The sequence below is a fragment of the Manis javanica genome, chromosome 12, assembly GCF_040802235.1.
Source record: "Manis javanica isolate MJ-LG chromosome 12, MJ_LKY, whole genome shotgun sequence".
In the NCBI taxonomy this organism is placed as follows: Eukaryota; Metazoa; Chordata; class Mammalia; order Pholidota; family Manidae; genus Manis; species Manis javanica.
The window spans coordinates 9894922-9920640 of record NC_133167.1 but is presented as its reverse complement, the minus strand read 5'-3'; the positions used below and the strand labels follow the sequence as shown (position 1 = coordinate 9920640).

At 41.3% G+C, this 25719-nt stretch overlaps 1 protein-coding gene across 8 annotated transcripts in view; it reads right to left on the bottom strand.

The window, feature by feature from the left end:
- Positions 1 to 25719, bottom strand: part of SPHKAP (SPHK1 interactor, AKAP domain containing) — a 127253-nt gene that overhangs the window by 8457 nt on the left and 93077 nt on the right. For 5 of the 8 annotated variants that reach the window (XM_073218029.1, XM_073218034.1, XM_073218032.1 and 2 more), the window contains 8 exons: positions 22069 to 22128; positions 20450 to 20584; positions 15350 to 15605; positions 10445 to 14225; positions 6263 to 6451; positions 4336 to 4422; positions 2108 to 2160; positions 1837 to 2021 (listed from right to left, as the gene is read on the bottom strand). In XM_073218029.1, the coding sequence (XP_073074130.1) occupies positions 1837 to 2021; positions 2108 to 2160; positions 4336 to 4422; positions 6263 to 6451; positions 10445 to 14225; positions 15350 to 15605; positions 20450 to 20584; positions 22069 to 22128 (4746 nt within the window). Of the gene's footprint in view, positions 1 to 1836; positions 2022 to 2107; positions 2161 to 4335; positions 4423 to 5902; positions 5930 to 6262; positions 6452 to 10444; positions 14226 to 15349; positions 15606 to 20449; positions 20585 to 22068; positions 22129 to 25719 lie in introns of all 8 variants that reach the window. The other 3 variants (XM_073218031.1, XM_073218035.1, XM_073218030.1) reach the window with 2 other exon arrangements.

Sequence of the window (25719 nt, the reverse complement as noted above, 5' to 3'; positions counted from 1 at the left end):
AGGAGAACTTATCAAAGAATTAAATTAACCACTCATCCCCTTGCCATCAAAGGTATCACAAGTATAGGATAGTATCTAGATTCAGATGGCTTAGAATGGTAGGTAGTCCTAGGCACAAATAAATACAGATTACTGGTTGGAGAGGAAAGTTGATGTTGGAGAGGGTGTGGAAAATGAATTAGGTCTCCTTTTCAATTTTTCCAGTAGCCAATCTCATTGGCTAGTAATGCAGATTTGGGGAAGCAGTTCTAATTATGATGTGAATGGGCAAGATGGTAAAGGATCTTTCATTTCAGGTTGCGAGACTTTCTCAGTGAGAATTAAGATGCAATTACACATTTAAAAAAATCCAAATGGTAACTCCAAGGCAATTTCATTTGAGACAGACACACGTAAGAGGTATTTGTGGAGAATATCTGGGTTCCAGGACTGGACCCAGCCATTGCTCTCTGAGGACTCGCACACAGACCAAGCTATCTGAGTCCTGATTTGCATATTAGTTAAAAAGGGAAAATAATATCCATTCTACCCTTCTTATAGGGTTGTTGAAAAACAAGTATAATGAATAGGTAAAGGTACTTTGTGATAATAAGATGCTAAAAAAATGCATGGTGACAGTGATGGGCAGGATCCTAAAGTGGCTTCCAAGATTTTCTGTCCTGATCCTTGTAACATGAACAGAATGGGATAAGGGAATATGCCCTTATTATGTTTTCTTACATGGCAAAAGGGATTCTTCAGTTAATATTGGGTTAATCAAAGAGGAAATTATCCCACATGAACCCTTTGAAAACAGAATTTTCTCTGGCTGGTACAGAAAAATAAGTGAAGTTGACATCATGAGAACACGGAGAGGGCCACAGACAAGGAGGGTGGGCAGCTCCTAGAAGCTGAGAGTGGTCCTTGGCTGACAGCCAGCAAGGAAACAAGGACCTCAGTCCTACAACCACAAGGAACTGAGTTAGGACAACCACCTGAACGAACTTGGAAGCTTTCCTTCCCCACAGTTTTTAGATAAGGGCCCAGCCAGGCTGATATCTTGATTTCTGCCTTGTAAGTCCCTGAGCAGAGAACACAGCAGAATTCACCCAAACTCTGGCAAAAGCTGGGTGGTGGTGTTTTAAGCTAGCAAATGTGTGGTGGTTTGTTATAGAGCAATAAAAGACTTATAAAGTCTAATTCTTATTAATTTGAAAAATTTTAAAAGAAGCGTCTTATTAAATTATGGAAAATTGAGCTTGAAGACATTGGCAGATGGATTCATGTTTTAATCTTAATAATTGAGATTCCAGAACAGTTAGTGGTAGGACTTAGAGACAGGGAACTAGAGTGATAGCTGCTATTAATTTAGAGGTTGTCTAAGGATCTGTTGCCTAGCTTTCTATTTCTGGTAGGTGGAGCATGATAGTAAGTTCATCGAATGCAAACCTGTTCAGCAGGGAATGAAAAATGCCTTCTCTTTGTCACCACACTACAGTCTGTTTTGAATATCAGTGTGGCCTCCCTTTGGTTTCTAGTATATACCTTTTATTAAGTAAGTGTTACAAAGAGGTTGGTTTCAGAGCAAGGAAACTTAAAAAAAAATCCAGACTCGTTGAAAAAGTTCCCATTTCCTCAATTTTCTTTCTCATCACCACCAACTACTTGAGACAGACAGAGGGTCAAAGAAACAGTTATCATGACTGTTTTAATGCAGGTGGGAGGTTTCAAAGTTTTAGTCACAGTTCAGTCCAGACAAATAACTCGAATTCAGAAGGACTAACCAGGCACCTCCCAAGCCTACAGGAGTGATAAAAACACAAAGCTTTATTGACTGCCACACATGGGACACGATACCTTTTCGATTCTGCTTTCCTGAGATTTCTTGAAGTAGATGGCGGGGATGCCGAGTTCAGAGGCTGCTATCCACTGCAAAGTGGCTCGGAGCTCCGTGTCGGGACACTCAGGCTCCAGGTCGAAGTTGATCACCAGCAGGCTCCCCTGGCAGCTGGCTGCTCCCGCTGGCACTCCAGGGGCACGTTCTGTACACAGACAGGACCCACGCTTAGCCGAGTTCCACAGGGAGAGTGCAGGCAAATTGTGTCAAAATTATGGGAATGTGGCTTACCCTCTATATTTTCTGACTGTCCTTTAAGTATCTCCTTTTCTTCTACTAATTCACTTTGGGAGAAAACAACAGTATATGGTTGGTAATGTTTAGAAGAGTAAGCTGCAAATGGAAGATGAGGCGATGGGTCTTACTGATCTAAAAGCTTCGGAAGTTCATTCTAGATTTATCGTTCTCATTGAGTGAAGTTAACCCTCGGGAAATATTGTGGCTATAGTGTTGGATTGTTGGGTGTACAATAAATATCCCCTGCCCCTAAAAGAAAGTCTGGACAAGCTGTTTGATTTTAGTTGGGATAATTGGTATGGGAGATTCTGAGAAATGTGTCCTGAATTCTCTTCAACCCCCCTTCCATGAATTGTCACAGGTTTGAACAGTCAAGGAGAGATTTTGTAGGTCTGATTTGAGGACTTATCCTTCTGTATTTAACTTGTCATTTAAAGGACCGTATGTTTCTATCTTAATACATGGATTTTTTTTCTATATATTGATAGCAATGTAAACTTGCATTTTAGTCTAGGAAAATATTTTTATAATGCATTTGTCTCTGATCTGAAATAAGGGAAAAGTCAATCAATGAACTGCAGAACTTGAACTGCACAATAATGCATCTCAATTAGCTGAAAAAAGTTTTTTCTTTTTATTGGGAGGATATAGCAGGCTAGAGATGGTTTGGAATTACAAACTCGTAACTGAAGTGAGTATTTCATTAGATATGATCATATGTATTATTTGGGATGTTTTCATATAGTGAGTACTTATCAGGGAGACTTGTATATAGTGACCAGACTCAGAAAATGAATCTAAAACATGTGGGCCCAACAGCTGAAAGGAAGTGACCATCTTGGGAAGCCTGTGCTTGTGGTTGTCCTATGTTGTTGTCCAATGTTTTTGTCCTGTCTAGAAATCAGAGTACAGATGGTATTGAAAATGGATCTTTCTATGAGGGCAGATTCTCCATTATATTCTCTGTTACTGCTAAGATCTGACTGATCGATCCCATTGCATTCCCGATGTTGGGAGAGAGCACAGCTTTTCTTTCAAACACTTTCTGCAGAGGCATGGCCAGTTTCCCAAGGGTCTAGAGTTTCTGCAGATCTTTGTGTGAGTGAAGGAAGTGAAATGACATACGGGGTACAATTGCTGTTATTAAGGAGCTGCAGGACGCTGATAGGGGTGGTGGTGGTTTTGTTCTTCTGTGAATACAAATAGTCTCTGGGGTTCCTAGGTTCATGCCAGGGAGAAAGAGGGGAAAAGTAGCTAAACAAATGCTTCCTGAAGGAGGAAAATACATTTACCCTAAAGTAGTTTTGTTTGTTTTATTTTGTTTTTTCCTTTTAAAAAACAAAACAAAATCCAGATAGTGCATATGGAAATGGTCATGTAGAACAACAAAAGATGCATTGCATTGCAACCTCCAGTCACTGAGGACTCCTTCTGCAGGCAGGATACCTGACTGCATAGTGAAGCAAAAATGCTTTAGCTATGACAGTAATTGAGGAAATGGGTCAGGGGGCAGCTTTAGCTGTATACTTCATTTTCACAATTCTGAAATTTCAGAAATCTCCAAATAATCAGCTAAGTCACAATGGTCAAAAATAGATTTCTATTCATTTGATTTCCTAGAAGAATCACAAATTCCAGACGTAGTACTGATTTCATGTCACCCTCCCTTTCTGCACATTTTATGTTCTACATACTGTACTTCTATACATGCTCTTTTCCCCTTGGTCTGTTAGAAGATCCTGATTTGTGGGGACCTGAGTCAGGGCCTTGCAGTGATGTATGTCCATCACAGCACCGCTTGGTATTAGGCACTTTTAGTAGTGATAAGCCCAGGTGTCTACAAGTAAAGTAAAAGCCATTCACAGTAGTATATTCTATTAAGCAATAGTCTTTGTTGGCTGGCATGGTACAACTTAAGAGATTTTTGCATCTCTGTGTCCGCCTAAGTAAAATGATGAGAATTTCTGATTATATGAATAAACTTTATCCAAAATGATTCTATAGGGGGCATATTTGAAATCCAGAAAGCAGGTGGTGGTAGAGTGGGGCTAATCTGGGCCTGAGCTCTTGCTCCAGTGACACAGAAGCACATGTGCCTGGGAACCACGGCCGTACAGACATGATGAAATCGGAGGGTGGGTCCAACCTGAATGATCAAAATGGATTGCCAGATGGAATTGGAGTAGTGGTCTCACAAGCACTGCATCTCAGTGGCTACTTACTTAATCATGGGAGAAGATGGCATGCTTTCCTGATAAATGTCCAGGTCCATAATGCCAAGACTGCTAGTGGCACTACTGTTGCCATTGCTGACAAAGCAAAAGTTTACACATTAATGCCAGTCTCCGCCACTTGGCCGCACTGCCGACACTGACACGCCATTGTTCCGAGAGGTCCTTCTTCGGGTTCCCAAAAGAATATTGCGCCGTGTCTAGGATTCCTAAACTGATACTTATTTAAGATCCAATCAGGGGAAAACACAACAGAAGACATTTCTGTCTCAGGCCAATCATCATCGTCAGTATTTTCTCATTTCTGCAGTGGGGTCACACCCGGTAGGTAACACCTTGTGGGTAACAGTCAGCACAGTCCTTTATTCCTCCTCCTTGTGGGAGTGAGGATGTTTATCTGTCAGCAAGGACTCCTTGGATGCGCCCCCTGGGACTAAGACATTTCTGAGCCTGCTGGTGGAGATACCAGAACACTTATCTGCCTGTCTCTTGGCTTTTGAAGGAAACCGGCAGCTGCACTTTCTGTCTTTGCCTTTCAGGTTGGTGGGAGGGTTTCTGAGGGGCCTTCGATGCAGTATGTACCTGGCTCATGTTTTCCTATAGGATTACAGAATTTACAAGAACCAATTTGGGCAATGCGAACGTTTTCTAGTTCCTTCCTCTTGAAATCTTTGAGAAGGAGCAATACCTGATACCTTATGTATCGTGGAGGGGGCATCATGTATGGCATCATTTTAATAGATTTCACAATCAACATATGGTCTAGTTACTAACCTGGAACTTATTTGCTGAAGCAGAGTGGAGTTGAGCCAGGTTTTAGGCTCTGTCTGTACTTGCAAAATGGAATGCGTCCAATTTCACCAAAGCCACTGGGTTTTCTCACACATTCTCTAATTTTCAATGATGTCTCTTCCAAGAATGTTTTTCCCAAAGGGGAGTGCTGGGGTACCATATAATGGGACAGTCTTCCCTCAAGAGTAATATGAGTAACAAATTAGATTCCCTCAATTTTAAATTCCTGTTTTGCGTTTCATGCAATTCACTAAATGTATTCGCTGATTGAAATCTGGTGACTCATACATTGCACTGGAGTTCATTAACCCTGTAAACTTCTGCATGCAAGGATTCAAATTCCCTTTGCTTTCTATCTCCATATTGTAATACTTCCCACCAGTCTTTGGAATTTTAGGAAAATTATTTAACATTGTGAAATGTACATAAGCCTAAACAGACTGAACTGTTGGAAATACAACTTTCAAGGAGCCTTTACACCTAAAGGCATCTGAATCCCATTTTCCAATTGGCTTTTCTGGAAAGTCTCTGGACTTATTGGCCCTGTAGCAAATGAGACTTGGGGCAGAAACATGGGGATTCTTCTCGTTTCCACCTCAAAGATGGATAGTTTTTAGTTTATGTCTCCTGATTGATTTGGCCCTTCCAAATCTTGTCTTTCACTGGTTCCGCTCTAGCTTTCCTAGAGCACCAGTACAGAGAGCAGCCGGGAGACAGGGGAGGACCAGTCAGGCCAAACAACACAACACAGTGTGGAACCACTTGCCTCATGTAAACCCAGCCTGGGTTGCATCTGAAATACAAATGAACCAGAAAGAAGTTATCAAACACACAAGGTGTAATAGCAGCTCTTATTAGGAAATTCTCAGCTGTCGTCATTGAATACCCTAGCTGGGTTTTGCAGAGAAAGGAACATAGCTGACTCTGAACCTTGGCCAGAGTAATTGAAGCCATAGGGGACATTAAGATACCTCTTAGCACAAATCACGACAGGCAGACACCTTGACCTAAGTGGAGCTTTCCTTTTTGCTCTATTGGGGACCCTTGGTGGAGAATCATTTAAAATACATTTTTACAATCTGTGTTAAGACCTGTTTCCCTGGGAAGTCAAGTGAAGAGCAGGTACCTCATGGATCGCTCACTGAGCTGCAGAAAGCTACTTGTGTCGTCTGGATTGTCCTCCTCGTTGGCGAGCTGGGACCAGCTGTCCGTGCTCTCCCCACTGCTGCCAGCGGGGGTGGGCAGCTCATCGGGGGCTCTGCCTTCTGTTGAGACTTCAGCCTCTGGGACATCATCTCCAGCATCAAGGCTGTCACTATAGATGGCAAGATATTATTACCAAGAGTGGAAGCACGAGAACTTTTCACGAGACCTCCCTGGCTGCTCAGATGAGCACGAGTCTCTGCCATTGTGAGCAGGATGTCCTTGGACACATGTGCGGCCTTTATTTCAGAATAACCCTTCTGCTGGGACTCTAGGACCCATTTTGCCTCTTCAGGGTTACTCGCCATTGGTTTTCCCGTTTCTTCACTTGATCACTTTCTACTGACTCCCTCCATGCATTTCAAAAACATGAAGCACCCTGGCCTGCATACAAAAAAACTACTGGGGGGCAAAATGGTGTTTATAATGATACCCAGAGCATCCTCCCTGAGATTATGATTCAGTAGGGAGGCCAAGAAACCCTCATTTTAAATAACCATCCCAGGTCACTCTGAAGAGTGTTTTTAATGTCTAAGTGTTTTGGGAGACTTTGTTATTGATTTTTAGTTTAATTCCCTTGTGATCAGAGAATATATTCTACGGGATTTCCGTTCTTCTGCAATTTATTAAGCCTTATTCTATGGCCTAATGGTCCATCTTGGTGAATGTTTCAAGTGCACTTGAAAAAAACTGTATATTCTGCTACTGTTGATGGATTGTTTAATAAATGTTAATTAGGTCAACTTGATTGAGAATGTCCAGTCTCATTTATCCTTATTGAATTTCTGTCTGCTAGTCTATCAGTTACTGATAAAAGAGTGTGAAATTTCAACCTATGGGCTTGTCTATTTTGTTTTCTAGTTCTATAAGATTTTGTTTCATATAGATTGAAGTTCTGTTATTTAAGTGATTATATGTTTACAATTACTATGTTTGCTTGATGAATTGCCCCTCTATCACTATATAATATCCTCATTTATCCTTCAAAAAATTCCTTGTCCTGAAGACTGCTCAGTCTGATATAAATATGGCTACTCCATGTTTTTATGACATTTCTTTTCCCATCCTTACACTTTTAATCTGTGTCTTATATTTGAAGTACATCTCTTATAGACAGTTTATGATATGATTTTGCCTTTTTACTCAGTCTGACAATCTCTGTCTTTTATTTGGGGGTGTTTAGACCACCAAAGTAATTATCAAAAGGATGGATTTAAATATATCTTTCCGATAATTATTTTCTGTTAGTCTCATTTGTTCTTTGCTTCTTTTCCCCTATTTTCCTACATTTTTCTGGATTAATTGAACAAATTTTAGCACTCCATTTTATCTCCCTATTGGCATATTAGCATAGCTCTTTGTGTTATCTTTTTAGTAGCTATTCCAGGATTTACAATATGCATCTCCAATTTATCACTGTGTACCTTTACATTATGTTGTATAAATTCACATAGAATAGATGACGCTTACAGAAGTATACTTCCATTTCTCCTTTCCGAACTTTGTGCCATAACTGACACAGATTTTGCCTATATATATGCCATAAAACATTGCTTTTTGTTTTAAGTAATTATCTTTTAAATACATATCCTACATATTTACTCTTTGTGGAAGTCTTGGTTCCTAGTGTACATATTTTTACATGTTTGTCTTCTGTGTATCTTCTCTGATGAGGTGTCTGTTCAAGTCTTTTGCCTGTTTTTTATATTGAGCATTTGTTTCCTTCTTACTGAGTTTTAAGAGGTCTTTGTGTATTTTGGATAACAGTCCTTTGTCAGATATGACTTTTGAGAATATTTTCTCCCAGTCTGTGGCTTGTCTTCTGGTTCTCTTGACAGTATCTTTCACAGAGGAAAAGTTTTAATTTTAATGAAGTCAAGTTTATCAATTATTTCCTTCATGGATCATGTCTTAGATGTTGTATTTAAAAAGTCATTGACAAACACAAGGTCATCTAAATTTTCTCCTATGTTATCTTCTAGGAGTTTTATAATTTTGCATTTGCCATTTAGGTATATGAACCATTTTGAGTTTATGTTCTGCAACAGTTTTTATCTTTTATCATGTTGAGGTATAGCTGATATATTAGTTTCAGGTGTACAACACAGTGTTTGGACAATTATATACATTACTAAATTCTCAACATGGTAAGTGCAGCTCCTATGTGTTACCACACAAAGTTACTACAATATTATTGACTATATTCCCCATACCGTACTTTCATCCCTGTGATCAATTAATTTTATAATTGGAAGTCTGTCCCTCTGTATCCCTTTCACCTATTTTGCCCATGCCCCCCTCTCCTCCCCTATAGCAACCACCAGTCTGTTCTCTGTGTTTATGAGTCTATTTCTGTTTGGTTTGTTTGTTTGTATAACAATTCTTATGCTGTTCCACAAATAATTCAATATTTAGTCTATGCTTTCGAAGCAGATTCAGCTCTTGAATTTCTTAGGCTGAAGATTTTGCATTCTTCTCACTGTTAGAAAACTGAATCAGAAATCCATACCATGAGGTGAGAGGAAGTGTGCTTGGGTTATATGGAACACAAACCTAAAGCAGTTGGAGACTTCATTCATACGTATTTCCCAAATTTTTTGAAAGTCTTCAGACTACCTATTTTAAGCATATTAGTGACATTTAACTCAAAACTGTATAATGAATGTTATTTATTTTCAGTGGCAATCACTATTTGATTCAAGCCTACAACCGTGTATCTTGCTGAACTACTAGGTCATAAATGTTCCCTAACTAACTTCCTTTGACTAAGTCAAACACCTGGAACCTTAAATAATAATAGCTTTCCATTTTCTTAAGGTCATTCTAAAGAACTATACATTGGTTATTTTAAAACACTTGTAATTCTCCCTACTTCCTGGAGAACGTGGGTATTAAGTGAGGTATGATATTCCTATAAGACTTTGGTAAGTATTGTCTAGAGCTGGAGAATCTTTGATATTTAAGAACTTGTTTTCTTGGTCAGTTTGGCCTATACCTCATTTGAATTAACTTTGTTCCTCTGTTTGTGTGTGTCTAGGCTTTCTTCCCTTGCATTCTTCCAGGGTTTCATCCAGTTGGAAAGTGAAGTTCTCAACATTAAGTGACCTAGAAGGAAATACTCCAGTGCACCTGGACCACCCACACCCAAAGCCGTGCCCTTTCATGATGGGGAGCACCAGCATCTGAAGATGAACTGCTTTTGTTTCCCTTGAGGGGGTAGGAAAGTACTGGAGATTTTCAAGAGCTGCTGAAATTTGGTGAAGACTGTGTTCAACCTGTTTATTGTACTTAAACATTTAAAAATCACAGGATCTTGGCACAGTATGCATATGTCTCTGAAAAGATGATGCAGGCTATTTCTCCAACTTCTGTTTTCCGAAGCTAGTAGCTTAACTATTATTTTTTTCTGTTTTATGTGACTTTAACTAGAGACCAACCATTTTTTTAAAATGATACAGTGGTCTCATATTCAAGAACATCATGAATTTTCGACAGCAAATAGAAGTTGGAAAAGGATCAACACTTTTTGGGCAGCTACAGAGAAACCTTACTTCAAATTCAAAATGCACTGTCACTTACATTACAATTGTCTAGAAAAGAACTATTGAAATAACCATATACTACAGGGTTGCTTATGTACTCATAAGATTATACCATGCAGCTAAAGGACCGGCACTCACGGTGTCCTTGCAAAGATCCTCAGAACAAGACAAAATAGGAAAACTTGAGACACTAGAGAAAAAGGATGTCAAAATATCTAATGTCAGATTCCAATATGTATAAGTTGACATCATTTTCTTTTTTGCTTGAGAATTGCCATGAAAGAATTTTAAAAGTCAGCATACTATGAGAGATTAATAATGTTAATGGAGGGAATGATACCTTACTTCCTCTTTATATAAATGAATTTAATTTGTTCTAGACATTTTTTAAAAAGTACTTCTAACTTTCTGTTATAGGTGCATATTAGCCCAGGGAGGTCACTTGTTGCCTCAGGAATTCAGTTCTCGCTTTCATAAAGCCTCTAAGATTTAGGGTAAATACCAGTCCAGGGGCAACGCCCGGACCCTTGCACCTCATCTTCTCCAGGAGATCATTCACTCACCTGCGGTTTTGGCATGCACTCACGGCAGCGTCTCCACCCCTCGCCACATCTGGCACGTTTTCCTCTCTCGAAGCCTCTTCTGCTTCCTCCAGGGGGCTGCTTTTGGAAGGGAGGTGTTCAGGTTCTCCACCACACTCTTCTCTCTGCTCGGTTTCAATCTGAATTAAAGGCACCTCCCTGGAGCAAAGTGGAGGCCTGGCGTGGGATGGGCGGACAGCATCGTGGCACGAGGACCTGTCCTTTTTAGAATCTAAACTGCTGTGGTTTGTAAGAGGAGCGGCTTTGTTCTGAGCTGACACTGGGAGATACTGGCTTTCAGTAATGGAACCTTTCCTGGGGTGAGCAGGGGACTCCTGAACGCCAAGAGCCGGCCCACGGTGCCCTCTGCTGGAAGCCGTCCTGTCTGCACTCCTGTCCCCTCGCAAGCGGGAACCATCAGCCGCAGGCTCAGCACCGGCTGCCCCGGCGTCATCCGTGATGATTTTGTTCTTCCGCATGAGAGCCTCGATGGAGTTTGCCCACGTCTCATGAATCAGCATGTCCGTCATGCGGTCAGTCCCACCTCTCTGATATAAGCAAGAGTCAGATTTGCAGAGCCCGGAGGAAGACACGCTACCGACCGGCTGTATGCTCAGGAAATCTTGCTGGCTGTTTTGAGCAAAGCCATCCAAGGAGTTGGCCTTGACGGGCACATTCACCGTCAGCCTGGCGCCCAGGGATCTGCTGTCCGGCATGGACGACTGTCTGTAGCACAACGGGGATCGCACAGCAGGCGACAGCAAGCCTGCCGACCAGTCCTGGCTGCTTCGTCGGGAGGGGGCGCTGTCCCTGCTTTCTCTTTCAATGTCCCTCAGCATGTACCTGTAGAACTCCTCCGTTATGCTCTCGGTGCTGGACTGCTTAGAGGGACAGCTCGGTCTCACACTCAGGTGGTCATTTTTGCGGCACGCTTGTTGCATAGCTGAGTTCAGGATGCTGCTGGCATTCTTGCCTGCGTAGTAATCCAGCAGTAACTCAAATCCTCTGCCTTCATTTTCCATCTGGTTCACCATGAACCTGGAAAACTCATCAGTAATGCTCTCACAGCTGGACTGCTTGGAGACGGAGCTGGCCCTGCTGACTGGCTGGCTTAGGGTGCTCGTCAAGCCCAGGTTACTGGCAAACGGCCTGGCGTTGGAGTCCTCCTCCGGGATGCTCTCGCAGCTGGAGGCCTTCAGGCGGCTCCACCTGTCTCCGCCGAGTAACCGGTTCCGGGGGCTGCTCTGGGCTTGCCAGGCGCTGTCCACCACGGAGAACTCCGTTAGGTTCATGATCTTGGTGGCCACTTCGTTTGCAAAAATATTGACAGAATCTGGGATGTCCTCAAGGTTCATGGACTCGTCCACAACCCTGTTCATCAGCTTCTCTTTGAGCTCCGGGTGCTCATCTGTTTTCCTCTTGATCTCGCTGAGCCGCGGCGGCTTGTGTTTCCTCACCGTGGCCCCTCCGGCCTGGCTTTCCTTTTTCCTCTTCAGGGATCTGCAGGATACATTTGGGGTAACCAAAAACTCAGTTCCTTGTTTCCATGCACAAAACCAGGGTTGTTTTCCATTGGAGTTGTCAAGGCAAATTGCTGCAATTTCAGTTGCCATGGAGACAATCATCTCTGCTAAATCTTCGGCAAAGTCTGGGATGCTGTATACCTCGGCATGTTTTGTTTGGAGCATGGACTGGGCAGGAAGCAAGTCATTCCCTGACAGAGACAGGTTAACTTGAACCTCAGTGTTCAGAGGTGAGGCACAGTCATACTTCCCTTGGGCCTTTGGATGACTGGTGTCCTCAGCATCCTGGGAAATTCTGCTGCACTTGGCAACTGTTAATGTCCTTCCTTTCTCTGAAGGGGCTCTGCATTCATCCTCACTGTGATCCATCATTGGATGAGGGTCTTTTGTATCTTCTCCCCCTGCTCCTTTCAGATATATTTCCCTGGGAAGTGTGTTAGCAGTCAAATAATCAGGCGCTCTGGGACTACAGGACAATTCAGATGGCAGCGTGGGCTTGAGGAGGCTTGGCTTCCCTGGGCACTTGCTGTCTTGCTTCAGACATGTGTCCTCTACAAGGTCATTGATAACAAGGCTAGTGCTACATGGATTGCTAAGTGGGTGGCTGCTAGAACATTCAGTGGCTTTTGTCCTTGTTTGACTAGCAGCCTGATCAGGTGGCTGACAGCCTAGTTCTGTTTCCCTCCATCTCATGGTTTCCTTAGAAAGGGCAGTGGAACATTGACCAAGCTGTACAATATGGTTCATCTTCTTGAACGTGAAGCATATCACATCGAAGAGCAGTTGATTTATACTTTCCATTAGGGTGTCCAGAGTTTCAGATGAATGCCTGCTGTCATTAGGGTTGATTATTTTATTTTTCTGGTGAACTTCGTCAATGGCATGCTTTACAATAACATTGGACAGGGTCTGTGCCAGTTCATTCCCAAGGACATTTTCTGAGCACAGCGTCTGAGGCTTTGAAGCAGCTTCCATGATTCTCCCACTCATGGATTCCATGAAGTCGCCAGTGCTGCTGTAGGTATCAGGCCTTGTTAAGAGCAGAGTGGCCTCCTTGAGCAATGCCTCTACGATGGCTTCATTTCCCAGCTCCATGCTCCTCCCTGTCCCCAAACTACAAAGTGCGGGGACTGCTGCAGGAGTCTCGGCTGTAAACAAGAGGCCACTTGAAGCCACAGGGCACCCCACCTCCCCCGTTTCACCCAGGCCACAGACAGCAACGGCACTCGCCACCTGGGTCATGCCACACAAAGCAGAAGGAAATGAGTATTTACCGATGGAAGGTTCTTTGAGTACTTGGGATATTTGAGTTTGCAGTGGTTCATTGTCTCCCAGTGGATGGTTTAAAACCAGGGATTCTTGCTCTATTTTGAGTCTTTCGGTGGCCTGTGGACTGGAAATAGTTCCAATTACAGTGGCTGCACAAGCTAATGCTACTTCCAGAGCACTCTGGGGGCCTCTGCTGAGGTTCTCCCCAGGAAGCACCCCTAAGGCTTCAACAGACATGTCCATCTTCGGCTGTGAGGAGGTGCCTGGCCCAGGGGCAGCATCACTGCCATCTGGACTCTGAACAATGACAATCTTGGGAAGCTCATTCCAGGACTGAGGGACCCCCATATCTTCTGTGAAACAGCTGCTGGGTAACAGACCACTGCCTGCAGAGACACTGACTGCAAGTTCCTGGGGTGGTGTAGGTTGAGACTGAGATAATCTAATAAATGCATCTTGCAGCACGGATTCTGCTAAATTTGTAGCGTACTCGCCGGTTGTGGCTTCTCCACCTTGTATGTCAGGAGGAGAGCCTGTGCCATCTTCATGGGTTCTTGGGCCTAAGTTGTTGGCATGCTCAGTGATGGTACCACATGCAGAAGATCTGTCTTTCTTAACCATCTTGGAGAAATAAGCATCACCTGGAATATACAGAAACTGCGATTTTTCCACTTGACCTTTACAATTTTCAGAATGACGGTAATTTGCGGGGGGCCTCTCCTTCCCCACAGCTTCAACTTCCCATTCTGATGGCGGGGCCAGTGGATGCAGACTCTGCAGTGCTGTGTCTTCTGCTACTCTTTCCAGAGATCCTTCTGCTGTAATCGGCGGTGTGTGACATTTGCTACTGCACTGGCCTTTGAAAGCATAAGGTGACTTTTCCTTGTGGTAATCCCATTCCTCCTGTGTGGCTTCTTCCTTTGTCATTTTATTCTCCAAAGCATTGGCTGAGACATTTATATTTTCATAACCTAGTGGAAAGAAAATGAGGGATATGATTGCTTTATGGATAACAGGTTCTCATGAGTCTAAAACAGCAATGATTTGCTAAAAAATGCCTTATAGCATCAGGTATTTTTTTTTTTCCAAATAAAGCATTTTGAATGTTTCTTCAGAAAAAAAGGAACTGACAGGGAGTTTCATTATGGAATACCACTCAACAAAATGGCTTTCAGCGTGGGATGCCAACGCACATAGTGGAGCATTTGGGAGCTGAGAGCTGAGAGTTGATCACCACTCTTCACGGGGAAAGTAACCCAAGCCCTTGCGTCGTAGAGCTTCCCAGGGGGTGCAGAGAGAGGAGGGGGGGATGTTTAGAGCAGCCTCAGTAGTGCGTCTTATTGCAAAGATTTGCTCTGAAGTGTGCAGAGGACTTGCCCCAGGGACAGTGGCAATGAACATCGGGAGGATTCCTTCCTCTGTGGCTAAGAGTGCGCAGAGGGACCACTGTTCACTTAGTTCTATCAATGAGTCCATCCGAAGAGCGAGGGAGTGCAAGCTAAGCACTCCCCTGGGTGATTTTCTGGGTTATTTCCTTCTATCCTCACAATAATTAAATATGATGAATAAATATATATATATTAATGACATTAAATAAGAAATACAAGTGTATATATATATATATAAAATAAATATAACAGTGCTAGAGGCATTAATATACTCCCAAATTACGGATAAGAAAATGGACTCAGCAAGACCAGCTAACTGGCCCCAGGTTTCCTAGCCTAGAGGCAGTGCTAGGATTTGGGATGGTCTAATGTGGTTTCAACTAATAGGTGGCTCTACTGAGAGTATTAGGGAAGTTAACTTTCCTCCCAGTGATAGTCTCCAACTCTTGGCAGGCAGGAGGATGTCCCTTTAAAGGATCCCCAGGGCACTGAGGGGGAATGGAGCCATCCAACCACTAAACGTGAGTGCGACAGCACCTTCACTAGTGTTCTTTTACCCCCTTTCCCTCCCTGAACTCAGTGAGGGGAGGCTGTGATGTGTCAGCCTAACTGCGGCAGCCTGAAAGTTTTCTGAAATTTCACCCAGCCATTTTCATAGGGTGACTAAATGAAGGATGCACACATCCATATTATTGGACAGTTCTCACCGTTCCTATATTCTTCCACCTCGCTTTCCTCCTCCAGGTGCTCAGAGGCAGTTAGAAAGTCTTCCTCGATTGAGGACAGGGAACAGTTTGTGTCATCCTCCACTTTCAAGATGTTGGTTTCCAGGTGGAGCTGACGCTCCTGCACCAGTTCCAGGCCGATCAAAAACTTGTTGATTTCAAAGATGATGCAATTGGTACTGTTTGGCCCGCTGCCTCTGGCACACTGCACCAGGCAGATATCTGGCAGCCAAGGGCACTGATGGCAGAGAGAAAAAAAGGCATTTATTAAAAGAAAAAATTAAAAAATCATTGCCTCTGACCTTTCTTCTTTTACCAGTCTCCCTGGTTAGAAGCAGTGGGGGTGCTTTAAAATATTTGCAGTGTCTTCTGGGCTTATCATGATGAACTGCTTGAAAGAAATTCAAGTGATGGTGGGAACAGAGGGTACCTAAGAGGAGGTTTGACTCTGGGGAAAATAGAGCAACTGATTCCCATATTTTTGTTCTCTCCTGTCAAAGCAAAGATTGCCCTGGGCAAAGTTAAGCAGGTAAGGAAGACTTTATTCAGAGCTGTTAAAATAGGGGAGAGAAGCCAGAACGGAGTTGGGCCACAGCTCCATGGAACCGAAGGCAATGGGGGCTGGAGGGAGGGGGTGGAGGGAGACTGCAGGCCATCTGTGTTTGCTGATTGGCTTTACTTAAAGGAAAAATAAACTTTCTTGTTTACTCTTACTCTTCATGGCAAGAGGTAATTTTGCAAATTGGAGCAAGGCATCTACAAAGACAGGCTCCTATCTTTCCATCTCTCTTCTTTGATGATTTTATTTCCAAGAGATGGCTCCTTGATCCTTGAGAAAGACATTCCTGGATTGCAAAACTGGCAAAAGGCTTTTCAAAAGATTTGCATCTCAAAGGGGCAGAGAAATAATTTATAATGATAAGTTTTCTAAAGTAAATGTTCTAAGGAAAGGGAGGTCAGTGCCTAGAGACAGGAAGAAGCCTGTCCAATGTTTAGCTGAGAGGAATTATTAAGGCTGCCTTGGGAACCTCTATTGATTGAATTGAGTCCCAGTTTCTCAGACCAACATCTTTCCCTACTTTGGTGATGTTCAGGAAAACCTCTGCCAGCATGTCAGATGTGTAGCAGGTGCTCTATCAGCTACAGTTAGAAGGTGTAATTTGTACAGCTCATCTGGAGAGGCCGCCAAAACAAGATTTAAAGAGATCTGCTGGAAGTGAACTAATCATCTCTAAAAGACAGGCATACGGGGAGAGCAGCGATTAAAAGGTGCAAATCATAGGATGTTGTCCCACTGAGGCCTGTTAATTCTGTTCAGTTCTAGATTACAGCCTGTATCCTTCACTACACATTTTCACTTCTTGTACATTAGAACAGCCATACAAGTCTCAACTGCTTGCTCCCAGATTACTACTAAATAATAAATTTGTCTTGTGCATCTAGTTTTCATCTTTATAAGAGGAACCATATGCTGATTTTTAGTAATTTTTAAGAGAAAATTCTTTGAATGGGAACAAGAGCTAGCAAGTAGGGGTGAAGCTAAATAAATTTATCTCAAAGTAGAATTTGAAATGTTTAGGAAAAATATGTTATGTTTAAATGTTCATCTTATAGAAAGAACTATTCAAATCATACGCTTATCTGTCGTTAGAGTTAACCGGGTCTAATCCTAGCTAAATTGCCATTTTGGAATCCTTGAGTCTGAATGTAAGTATGTGAGTGGTATGTTTACATGCAGAGGAATAAATACACATAGACACCCATATAGTGAGTGTTTCTGAAAGTAGTATAACTTTTTCTTACATGAATACCATTTATCAGTTTCTTTGATTGAATATTATAATTAGAGCAATTCTAGGACAGATGATTATAAAATGAAAGTTTTAATTATTCTCCAAGGGATCCAGGGATCCCTAGCAGCTCAGAAATAAAAAATGTATCGATGTGCTTATGTGATTAAGTCTGTTTTTCAAGGAAGGCACCCATGATCTTGCTTTTCAAAGTGTGGGTTGTGGACTAGCAGCCCCGACAGCACCTGGACAATTGTTAGAAATGTATAATCTCAGGCCTTTTCTCAGACCTACTAAATCATTATCTGCATTTTCAAGGAAACTTTGGGTGGTTCTTACACATGTTAACATTTGAGAAGCACTGGTTTATAGCTTTGATGAAATTCATAAAGGGGCTGTGATTCCCCCAAATAGTGAGGAATTGGGGCTATAGAGTAAAAGTAGCTGTTTGATTATGTTTCTTTCCACTGAATTCAGACATTATTTAGTAAACTAAAATTTACCAGATACTTTCAGAGTGCTTATTGTATATACAAAGTATGGTGGGAGTGCAAAACATGAATCAGCCTTGGGGGTGGGACAAAATATATTATCAGTGGATCAGGCATAAATACAAATAATTATGAGGTTGAGCCTTAGGAAGTTACCCTATTTGTAGGTCCAAATAGTTACATATTGGCCATCTCCTATCATTCAGATTAAATACATATAAAATAAGGTTATAGATACTGTAGTAGGAATGAAAAGAGATATTAACACATCAGTGTGAACAATTAGGTAATATTTCAAGATAGACTTAGAGAAAAGATTTTATTAAATGAGCAATGTTACACAGGTATGGTATCTGTAGAAAGGAAACATATTTTTGTAACAATCTTGAAAGTAAGTAAACTTCCTGGGGGTCTTAGATCAATGAAACCAAACAAAATAGCCTAATATTAAATGCAGATATTATATAATTCTTGTCACAGTCTATTAAGTGCTTTGAGTATAGTTTTACCATCAATGCAAACAATATTTCTATGAGGCTGGTGTTTCCATTGCTCTTTTACAGTTGAGAAGTCAGGCACAGAAAGGCTAGCTGGTCTTACCATGGTCACACAAATATAAAGCAGAAGAGCCAGCATTGCAATCCACGTTTGTTGGACTCCCAAGTCCTGTGTCTTCTCCAATTCTCCCCATAGCCTCCTCATCCAAGCAGCCAAGGCCCAGCATCCAAAGAAGACATGCAGTTTGGAAAGGATGGTGGTTGTAACTGGACCACCTCATCTTCACGTGTACTCAGTAAAATTATGTGTTCATCTCATACAAAGGACAGCCACAGGAGTAGATCTTATTATTGTGCATATAAGCATCTCAGAAAAATGTTCTTGTGCAGGAAAATAATTGATTTTACTTGTATTTTCCACTTAGCATTTTATTTGACTGTTGGCTATAGTAATGAGTATTTTCCTTAAGAATTGTGAGTCTTACTCTACTAAGGAAAGTTTGAGGAAAGAAAAGGTAACTGCCTTCTCATTTATTGCTCACTCGTATGGATTGTTGTGTATGTGTTTATAAATATTTAATAGTATGCACAAGATGTAACATCCAAGAGAATATCACACTGTAAGTAGCTCTGAGAAAACAACCTGTATGACTTATTTACCACTGTATCCTCAGCACCTAGGTATGGGCTCAGCACATAGTAGGTACATAGTAAATATTTGTTGAATGAATGAACAGATGAATGAATGAGGGATGTTATGAATATTTTCTTACATTTTTCCAACTGTATAATTTAATTTAAAAAAAACATAGCAATACAAAAAAGCGTTAGAGTCATTTGCTGAGGTAAAAAGACAAAGACTTGAATAAACAAAGAGAAAACTGCTCATTGCATTCCTTAGGCCATAGTGACCATAGTGACTGGTTTAAAAATGGACACGTGACCCATGACGGCCAACAGAACAGCAGACTAGCTGTGAGCCACATGGAAGGGATGTTGAATGGGAAGGGAGTTTGTCTGATAATGGGGTAAACAGAGAAAGTAGGAAGAACACCACAAGAGAAAATTTGTGTCCTGATCATATGATTCAAGTCCCTGTATCTAATCTACCCACTGGGTTTTTTAGTTACAAGAGACAGTACATTCTCTCTGTGCTTAAGCCAATTTCCTGTCATTTGTAATTAGAAATCCTAACTAGTTGGCCTGATGCAGAAATACTCTTAAAACTCAGGTTTGAAAATTACTTTTGTGCACCTTTGTTTTGCCTGACATAAAGAGAAGTCACTTAGCACCATTTCTGTTTTCTCTTTTCAGACGATTAATTTTCTCACCAAGGAAGTGTGTTTAGTAGATTGATTGGGAGGAATTTTTTTCTAGTCTTAATTAGCAAACTATAATGGTCCTTGGTGTAGATTTTTACCAAGCATCTGAAGTAGAGCAAGAAATAGAGGATGGACTTGACAATTTGAAGGATTAAAGAATAAGAGATGTAAAAAATTTCCAGTAAAACACAAAAAAGAACAATTTGGAGGAAAACAAATGCTCATCATTTTAATCTGTAGCTGTGTTATGTATCACTATCAACATGTTTAATTTCAGAAAATTAATCTTTTACACAATGTGCTTTTAGAAATCTCAAGATTTTTCTGCAAAATGATTAATTTAAAAAAATTTAAATTTTTCTTCAAAAATCATTATAATGATTTATCTAGTAACAATGAGCATTAGTGCACTGAATATGAATAATAGTATTTTAATTCTTACTGTATTTTTAATAGCATTCTTTTCTTCTGGGATTTTCTTTGGGCCCAGGAAATCCCTTTCTATCCTTAGGGCTGCTATTCTGTATTTATTGGCTTGGCTGGTTTAGTATAGCCTAAGAAACAAAAAAATATCTAGAAAGAAGAAATTGGGGGCTTCTGGGAACCACATGGCAAGAATCAGAATTTTGGTATTGTTTCTGAAACAGAAGACAACTCTGTTTTTATTGTCCAGTAGATTTGTGGAAAACCAAGTAAACCAATCAATGCCCATTGAGTTTGCTCCAGTTTAGGTGCAACTTAGCACCTTGAACTTGAGAGGATAATGAATGTTAGGAGTTGATGTAAGGGAAGCTCTGTCAACTCTGAGCAGCAATAAAGAGAAATACAAATGAAGACCATTCTTGAATACAAAGACATTTTTGATTTTTATTGTATAGGAGCTTACAGGTAGTATCTATTTGGGATTTTGTGCTGATTTGTGCCGAGTCAACCAAATATAATATCACTAGTTTATACCTTATCAACAGCTTAAATTTCTTACCTGTGAAACTTCAAAATCTGTCTGCAGATTTCCAGATGCTAACCCACTTAGGAGGACAATTTCATTTTCTTTTGGCTGTTGGACGTTCATGGAGCTGATAAGTTTTGGAAGATCTGGTGAAACGTTGACCAATTTCTGTAGAGCAAGAATCTTTATTAGTCTAGATGATTTTTTTCACTTCCAAACAAAACTATTTACTTGAAAATACAATATACTCATGTAACTACTCATATTATAAGACTATTACCAGAAGAGACTCTATGAAATCGATCTATAAAGACTTAGATTGGAATAGAATATTCCTTAAACATAAAGTTTTAACGATTCTTTAGTTCTAACTTTCCCAAAAGAAACACTTAATAATTAGGGTCACACCATAGGTATACATAGTAGTTTGGGAAGTTTTTCTTCTAAGTCCTAGAGTAAGAGACTTGTTGACTAATAACCATCTGTTCTAATAAAGTTAATAATAATAATAATAAAAATAACAAAATAATTTCTAATATTGATTCTGTTTACTAGGCACTATGCTAACCACTATACATGTTACTTCTTACTGCCTTTAATCCCCATGACACCCCTCCATGTATTGGGTGCCACTATTTATTTTTATATATACATAGCTTGAGGCCCAGAGAAGATGAGTATGTAGTGCAAGTTTATGCAGTTAAGTCAGTGCCAAGTGTCTGCTCTTAGCCATAGCAGAAGATTGCCTCAACTCACTCACATGAATCTTCAAAGGCACAGTTCTTAAATTGCCACCTTGCTTTGGACCTTCCTGCTCACTGTTTGAAGGACTCTGCACCATAATCCCATCATGTGAAATCATGTGTGCAATTTCCTTGGAAAATTCCCACCAGTACTACACGGTTGAATGATATTTGGAGCTCAGTGAGAATCTATAATGGATGACCTTACAGGCAATTGGGTTTGATAAGTTTCTGGTGCAGCATTCTCAGGAAAAAAATCACAGGAGTAACCGAGGAATTGCAGGTCTGCTGTTGTGATAATTAAGCTGCAATGGGTGCTGTTACTCACTACACAGTACTGTGCCAAAGAGTGAGGTCAAACCAGCTTGGGCATGAAATGATAATCTTTTCACCCCAATTACTTCTTCCTATTGAATCTCCAGGTTCTAGTTTCCAAAGGGCTGAGGGGCCTTCAAGTTCTTGCATGTTGTCAAGTATTTACATCTGGATCTTCACGACCTCGAATGAGCTTGGAATTTGAGTTGCTGTGAAGTGCAAAAAGTCTGAACCCCAGAGGAGTGCAGGGCTGGGAAACCAAGTCTAGAGATAAAACGTGATGAAAGGAGCAAGGCTGAGAGGCAGAGGGAAAGGCTAGCTGGCCTCAGGCAGGTTTGGGAGAAGTCACCTCAGCCAGGGTTTGAGAGTGGAGAAGGGGAGGGCAGAAAAAACCACTGGAAGATGCTAGCGGGCAGGAAAGTAGCCTTGTCTTCTTGGGAAAGCAAGTTGCACAAGTAGACGGAAGGCAAACTGCTTAGGAAGGTGGCAGGGGAAGGCAGGAAATGGGCTGTGAATAAAATGACCTCCATGCTGGCTCTTCCACCAAGGCAGCGGCCTGGTAACGGGCAGCCAGAGGGCTCAGGTCCTAGTTACCTGCTGCAGCTGGTCCAGGCGGCGTTCATCCTTGTTCACATCCAGGTTCACAAAGCAAACCTGGGAAAGAGGGAAAAAACAAACAAATCTGGCAGTCCATTTTGAAGAAAACAAATCAGTTTGGCACAAAAGATTTGAGAGTCCTACACCTTCTATACAGTTCATCTGGCACAGAAACCTTCCTTTTACTTTTTTTTTTTTATTTTGGTATCATTAATCTACAATTACATGAGGAACATTATGTTTACTAGACTCCCTCCTTCACCAAGTCCCCCCCGCAACCCCCATTACAGTCACTGTCCATCAGCGTAGTAAGATGCTGTAGAGTCACTACTTGTCTTCTGTGTCGCACAGCCTTCCCCGTGCCCCCCACCACATTATACATGCTAATCGTAAGGCCCCCTTTCTACCCCCCCCATCCCTTCCTTCCCACCCATCCTCCCCAGTCCCTTTCCCTTTGGTAACTGTTAGTCCATTCTTGGGTTCTGTGATTCTGCTGCTGTTTTGTTCCTTCCGATTTTTCTTTGTCCTTTTACTTTTGGGCTTCTATGTAGACCTCTAACACTCTCGCTGTAATTCCCACTGATCTCCCACCAAATGCCCTCCTCCTTTCAGGGCCCAATAAACAGTCTCTTTGCATTGGAGTCAATTTAATAGTCACAACATCTTCAGGTTTATAAAGGGGTATCACATCTCATGAAGTCAGAAAGTAAGACCTGTAATAATACTGTTTATAATCACAGTGAAGACTTCTGTCCATTTCCCTCTTTCCTCTTCTCATTTTCTATTCCCTTTCTCCTCCCAGTTTTAATGTGGGGTGTGATAAGTGGATATCTCTGCTTCATGGTTTTTGTCAATTTTAATTTATTTAATCTTGTTGTATAGTGTGCCTCTTTGTAGCCATTTTAAATAAGTGCCTGAATAAGTTAGGGTATGAAAATAACAACAATATTAAATAATAATTCAGAACAACAATAATTTAAATCTCAAACACACCACACAGAAAAAAATCTACCAAGGGCATTTGGATAGGGATGGGGAGAAGAAAACTTAAGAAGTTTCAAAGGGGCATGAGGTGTTCTTGAAAGAGGAACAGGGTTTTGGTGAGTAGAGAGTGGGGTGCACGTTTCTGGCGGGTGGCAGAGCATGAGTAGCCCTTGCAGGTAAGAAAATGCAACACTCTGTAAAGACACAGAGAGAAAGAATGATGGCTGCCCAGACCTGGAGAGAGGGGAGTGCTAGAAGTAAGGTCTTGGAAAATTTATGTGAAATGGGATAATGAAAATGATGTTTTACAATATTTTGCTAAAAGTCACCCAAAGGTTTTTATTCTGAACAAGTTGACTTGACCCAATAAAACCGAGAACATTACTTATTTGGCTAGTTAGTCAAATGTCTGGACTTATGTAGATGCCTGAAAGCATGTGGGGCCTTCTGACTTCAGCCAGTTGTTTGGGGTCATGGTTTCTCAGGGTCCATCCTTTTCCTTTCTTGGTTAGAAAACACAATCAAAAGATTTGGGAAAGTCATTAAAAACTGAAATAGTTATACACTGCTGAAATGTAAAGATCACTACTGTTCTATTCCCCACAGTTGGGAGATTGCCTCACATTTTCTGGGCTCACAATATCCTTGCAGTGTATCTGGGATACATGATCTGCTTGTTAAGGATAACGTGGTGGGCATTTATGGGGAGAAAATGCAGGAAATACCACCCACGTTCTCATTTGGGGGTTCTCCTCCTTTGGGCTAATACAATAAGTAAATAGGAAGGAATTGGGCAAATGGAAGCATACACAGTAGGTGGTGCTTGGAAGGGGTGCACAATCTGGAGCAGCTTGAGAACACCTCTATAGTAGTTGAAACTTTGCCACTGAAAAACTGGTTCAATGTCAGTAGCACTCAGGGGCTATTACGAACATGCCTCTGGGGCTGCAGTGACTGAGCTGATTAGACAACTTTCTATTCACCTTAAAGAAAGGGGCAATCCCTTCCTCTGGACATCACAAGGCTCTTACTATTTTTATCAAGCAGGAGACAGCCAAGCAGAGAGACCAAAGAAAGGCATCTGTAGAAGTGATTTCTCTGCCCTTTGCTATTGTCTTTAATTTTCTGAAGATGGACGTTCTTTTCATTCATTCTGGGCTGCAATGTGAGACTCTGCCTACATTTGGAGAAACCCTCCACACCTGCCAGCAGGGCGAAGACTGGGGCAAAGTCAGACGTAAACTAACCATTTGCTTACCCTCGACACACACATCTTTCTGTATCTTTGCAGTAGGGGATGATCTTGGTAATAGGGTCTGATGTACACAACATTTCAGGAAACTCTCTTGAAGAACAAGAATAACAAAACTGAAAATGCTAAATTAGGTGTGAGAAGGAATATTCATTTATTTGGAAGGAGAAGGACTCACAACAGATCTCGAATTTTAAAAGACTGACAAATCCCACTAACATGACAACTAGAAAAAGTGTGTTTTAATTAATCAGCTGCCCAATGCACTTCTCCCTACATTTTTGGCTCTTTACTCTTTGATTAGTCTTTATAAGGGAACAGTTTTCTAACGTTTTCTCTGGAGAGAATAGAAAGATAATAATTCATTTTTTTCTCTAATATTGTTGATTGAATTTTTTTCAGCTTCACAAACTTTTATTGAAAGTATTGCATATATTTTTCAAGTTTTCAAATTTAGTGGGAAATCATTATAAAACTTCTTTCATATTTGAGTTGCTATAGGTATATTCATTGCTTGTAATATTATAGATTTGTTCTCTATGAACATGAGAATTTGGATAAATTCTCTTTTGTTTGATTCCCATTAAAAGAGAAAAAAATGCACAGGGCAGTTATAATTTTCAATGTTTCATTGTCAAATGAATTTTCTCCAGGAGAGAACTTGTGTGTTGATCAAATATCAGTGAGATCCCAATTTCATGTATGTAAGTGCACATGTCTGATGACTGGAAGAATTCTCTACAGACTAGCTTCTGGCACAAACCATGTTCTCCTTCCACTATCTGTCATTTCTGGTGCTGGGGACAGTAGGACATGCTCCTGTTGTGAAACCAGCTTTGACCTGACACCTTCATGTTGTCATTCTGGTGTCCATGGCAGGAATATTCCTGGAGCCGTTACCACATGTGGATGGCTAGCAAACTTCACTAGACATGAAAATGACCTCAGGTCACATAAATACATCTCATATAAACACAAACCCACTCAATTTCCTTAAGCCATGTCCCATGCATGCCTGGGTTCACTCCAGTGACCCTTGACATGAAAAGACATAGTGGGGGGTCTGACAGGAAAAAGACAATTATAGTTAAAATATCTTCCTTTAGAAATTTATAGAAACACATAACCGTGTGAGCACCTGGGAGTGGGGTCTTTAGTTCTCTGAAGATGGACAGCCCAGAAGCCCTGACGTTTAAGCTTTGATAGTTTTACAGCAAATCCTTTCATGGTGAAATGGCCTTGTGATGGGACTGCCCTCTTCAGACATGCACTTTCTATGACCTTGGACTTCCCCTGAGATTTAGGCACCCACTCGTGCTGAACTCCAAGGGGGGAACACAGGACGAGACTCTGCCTAGAGGAGCCGGGGACGGTGGACATGGGGTGGGAGGTTTGTGCGGGTTCATGAGAGA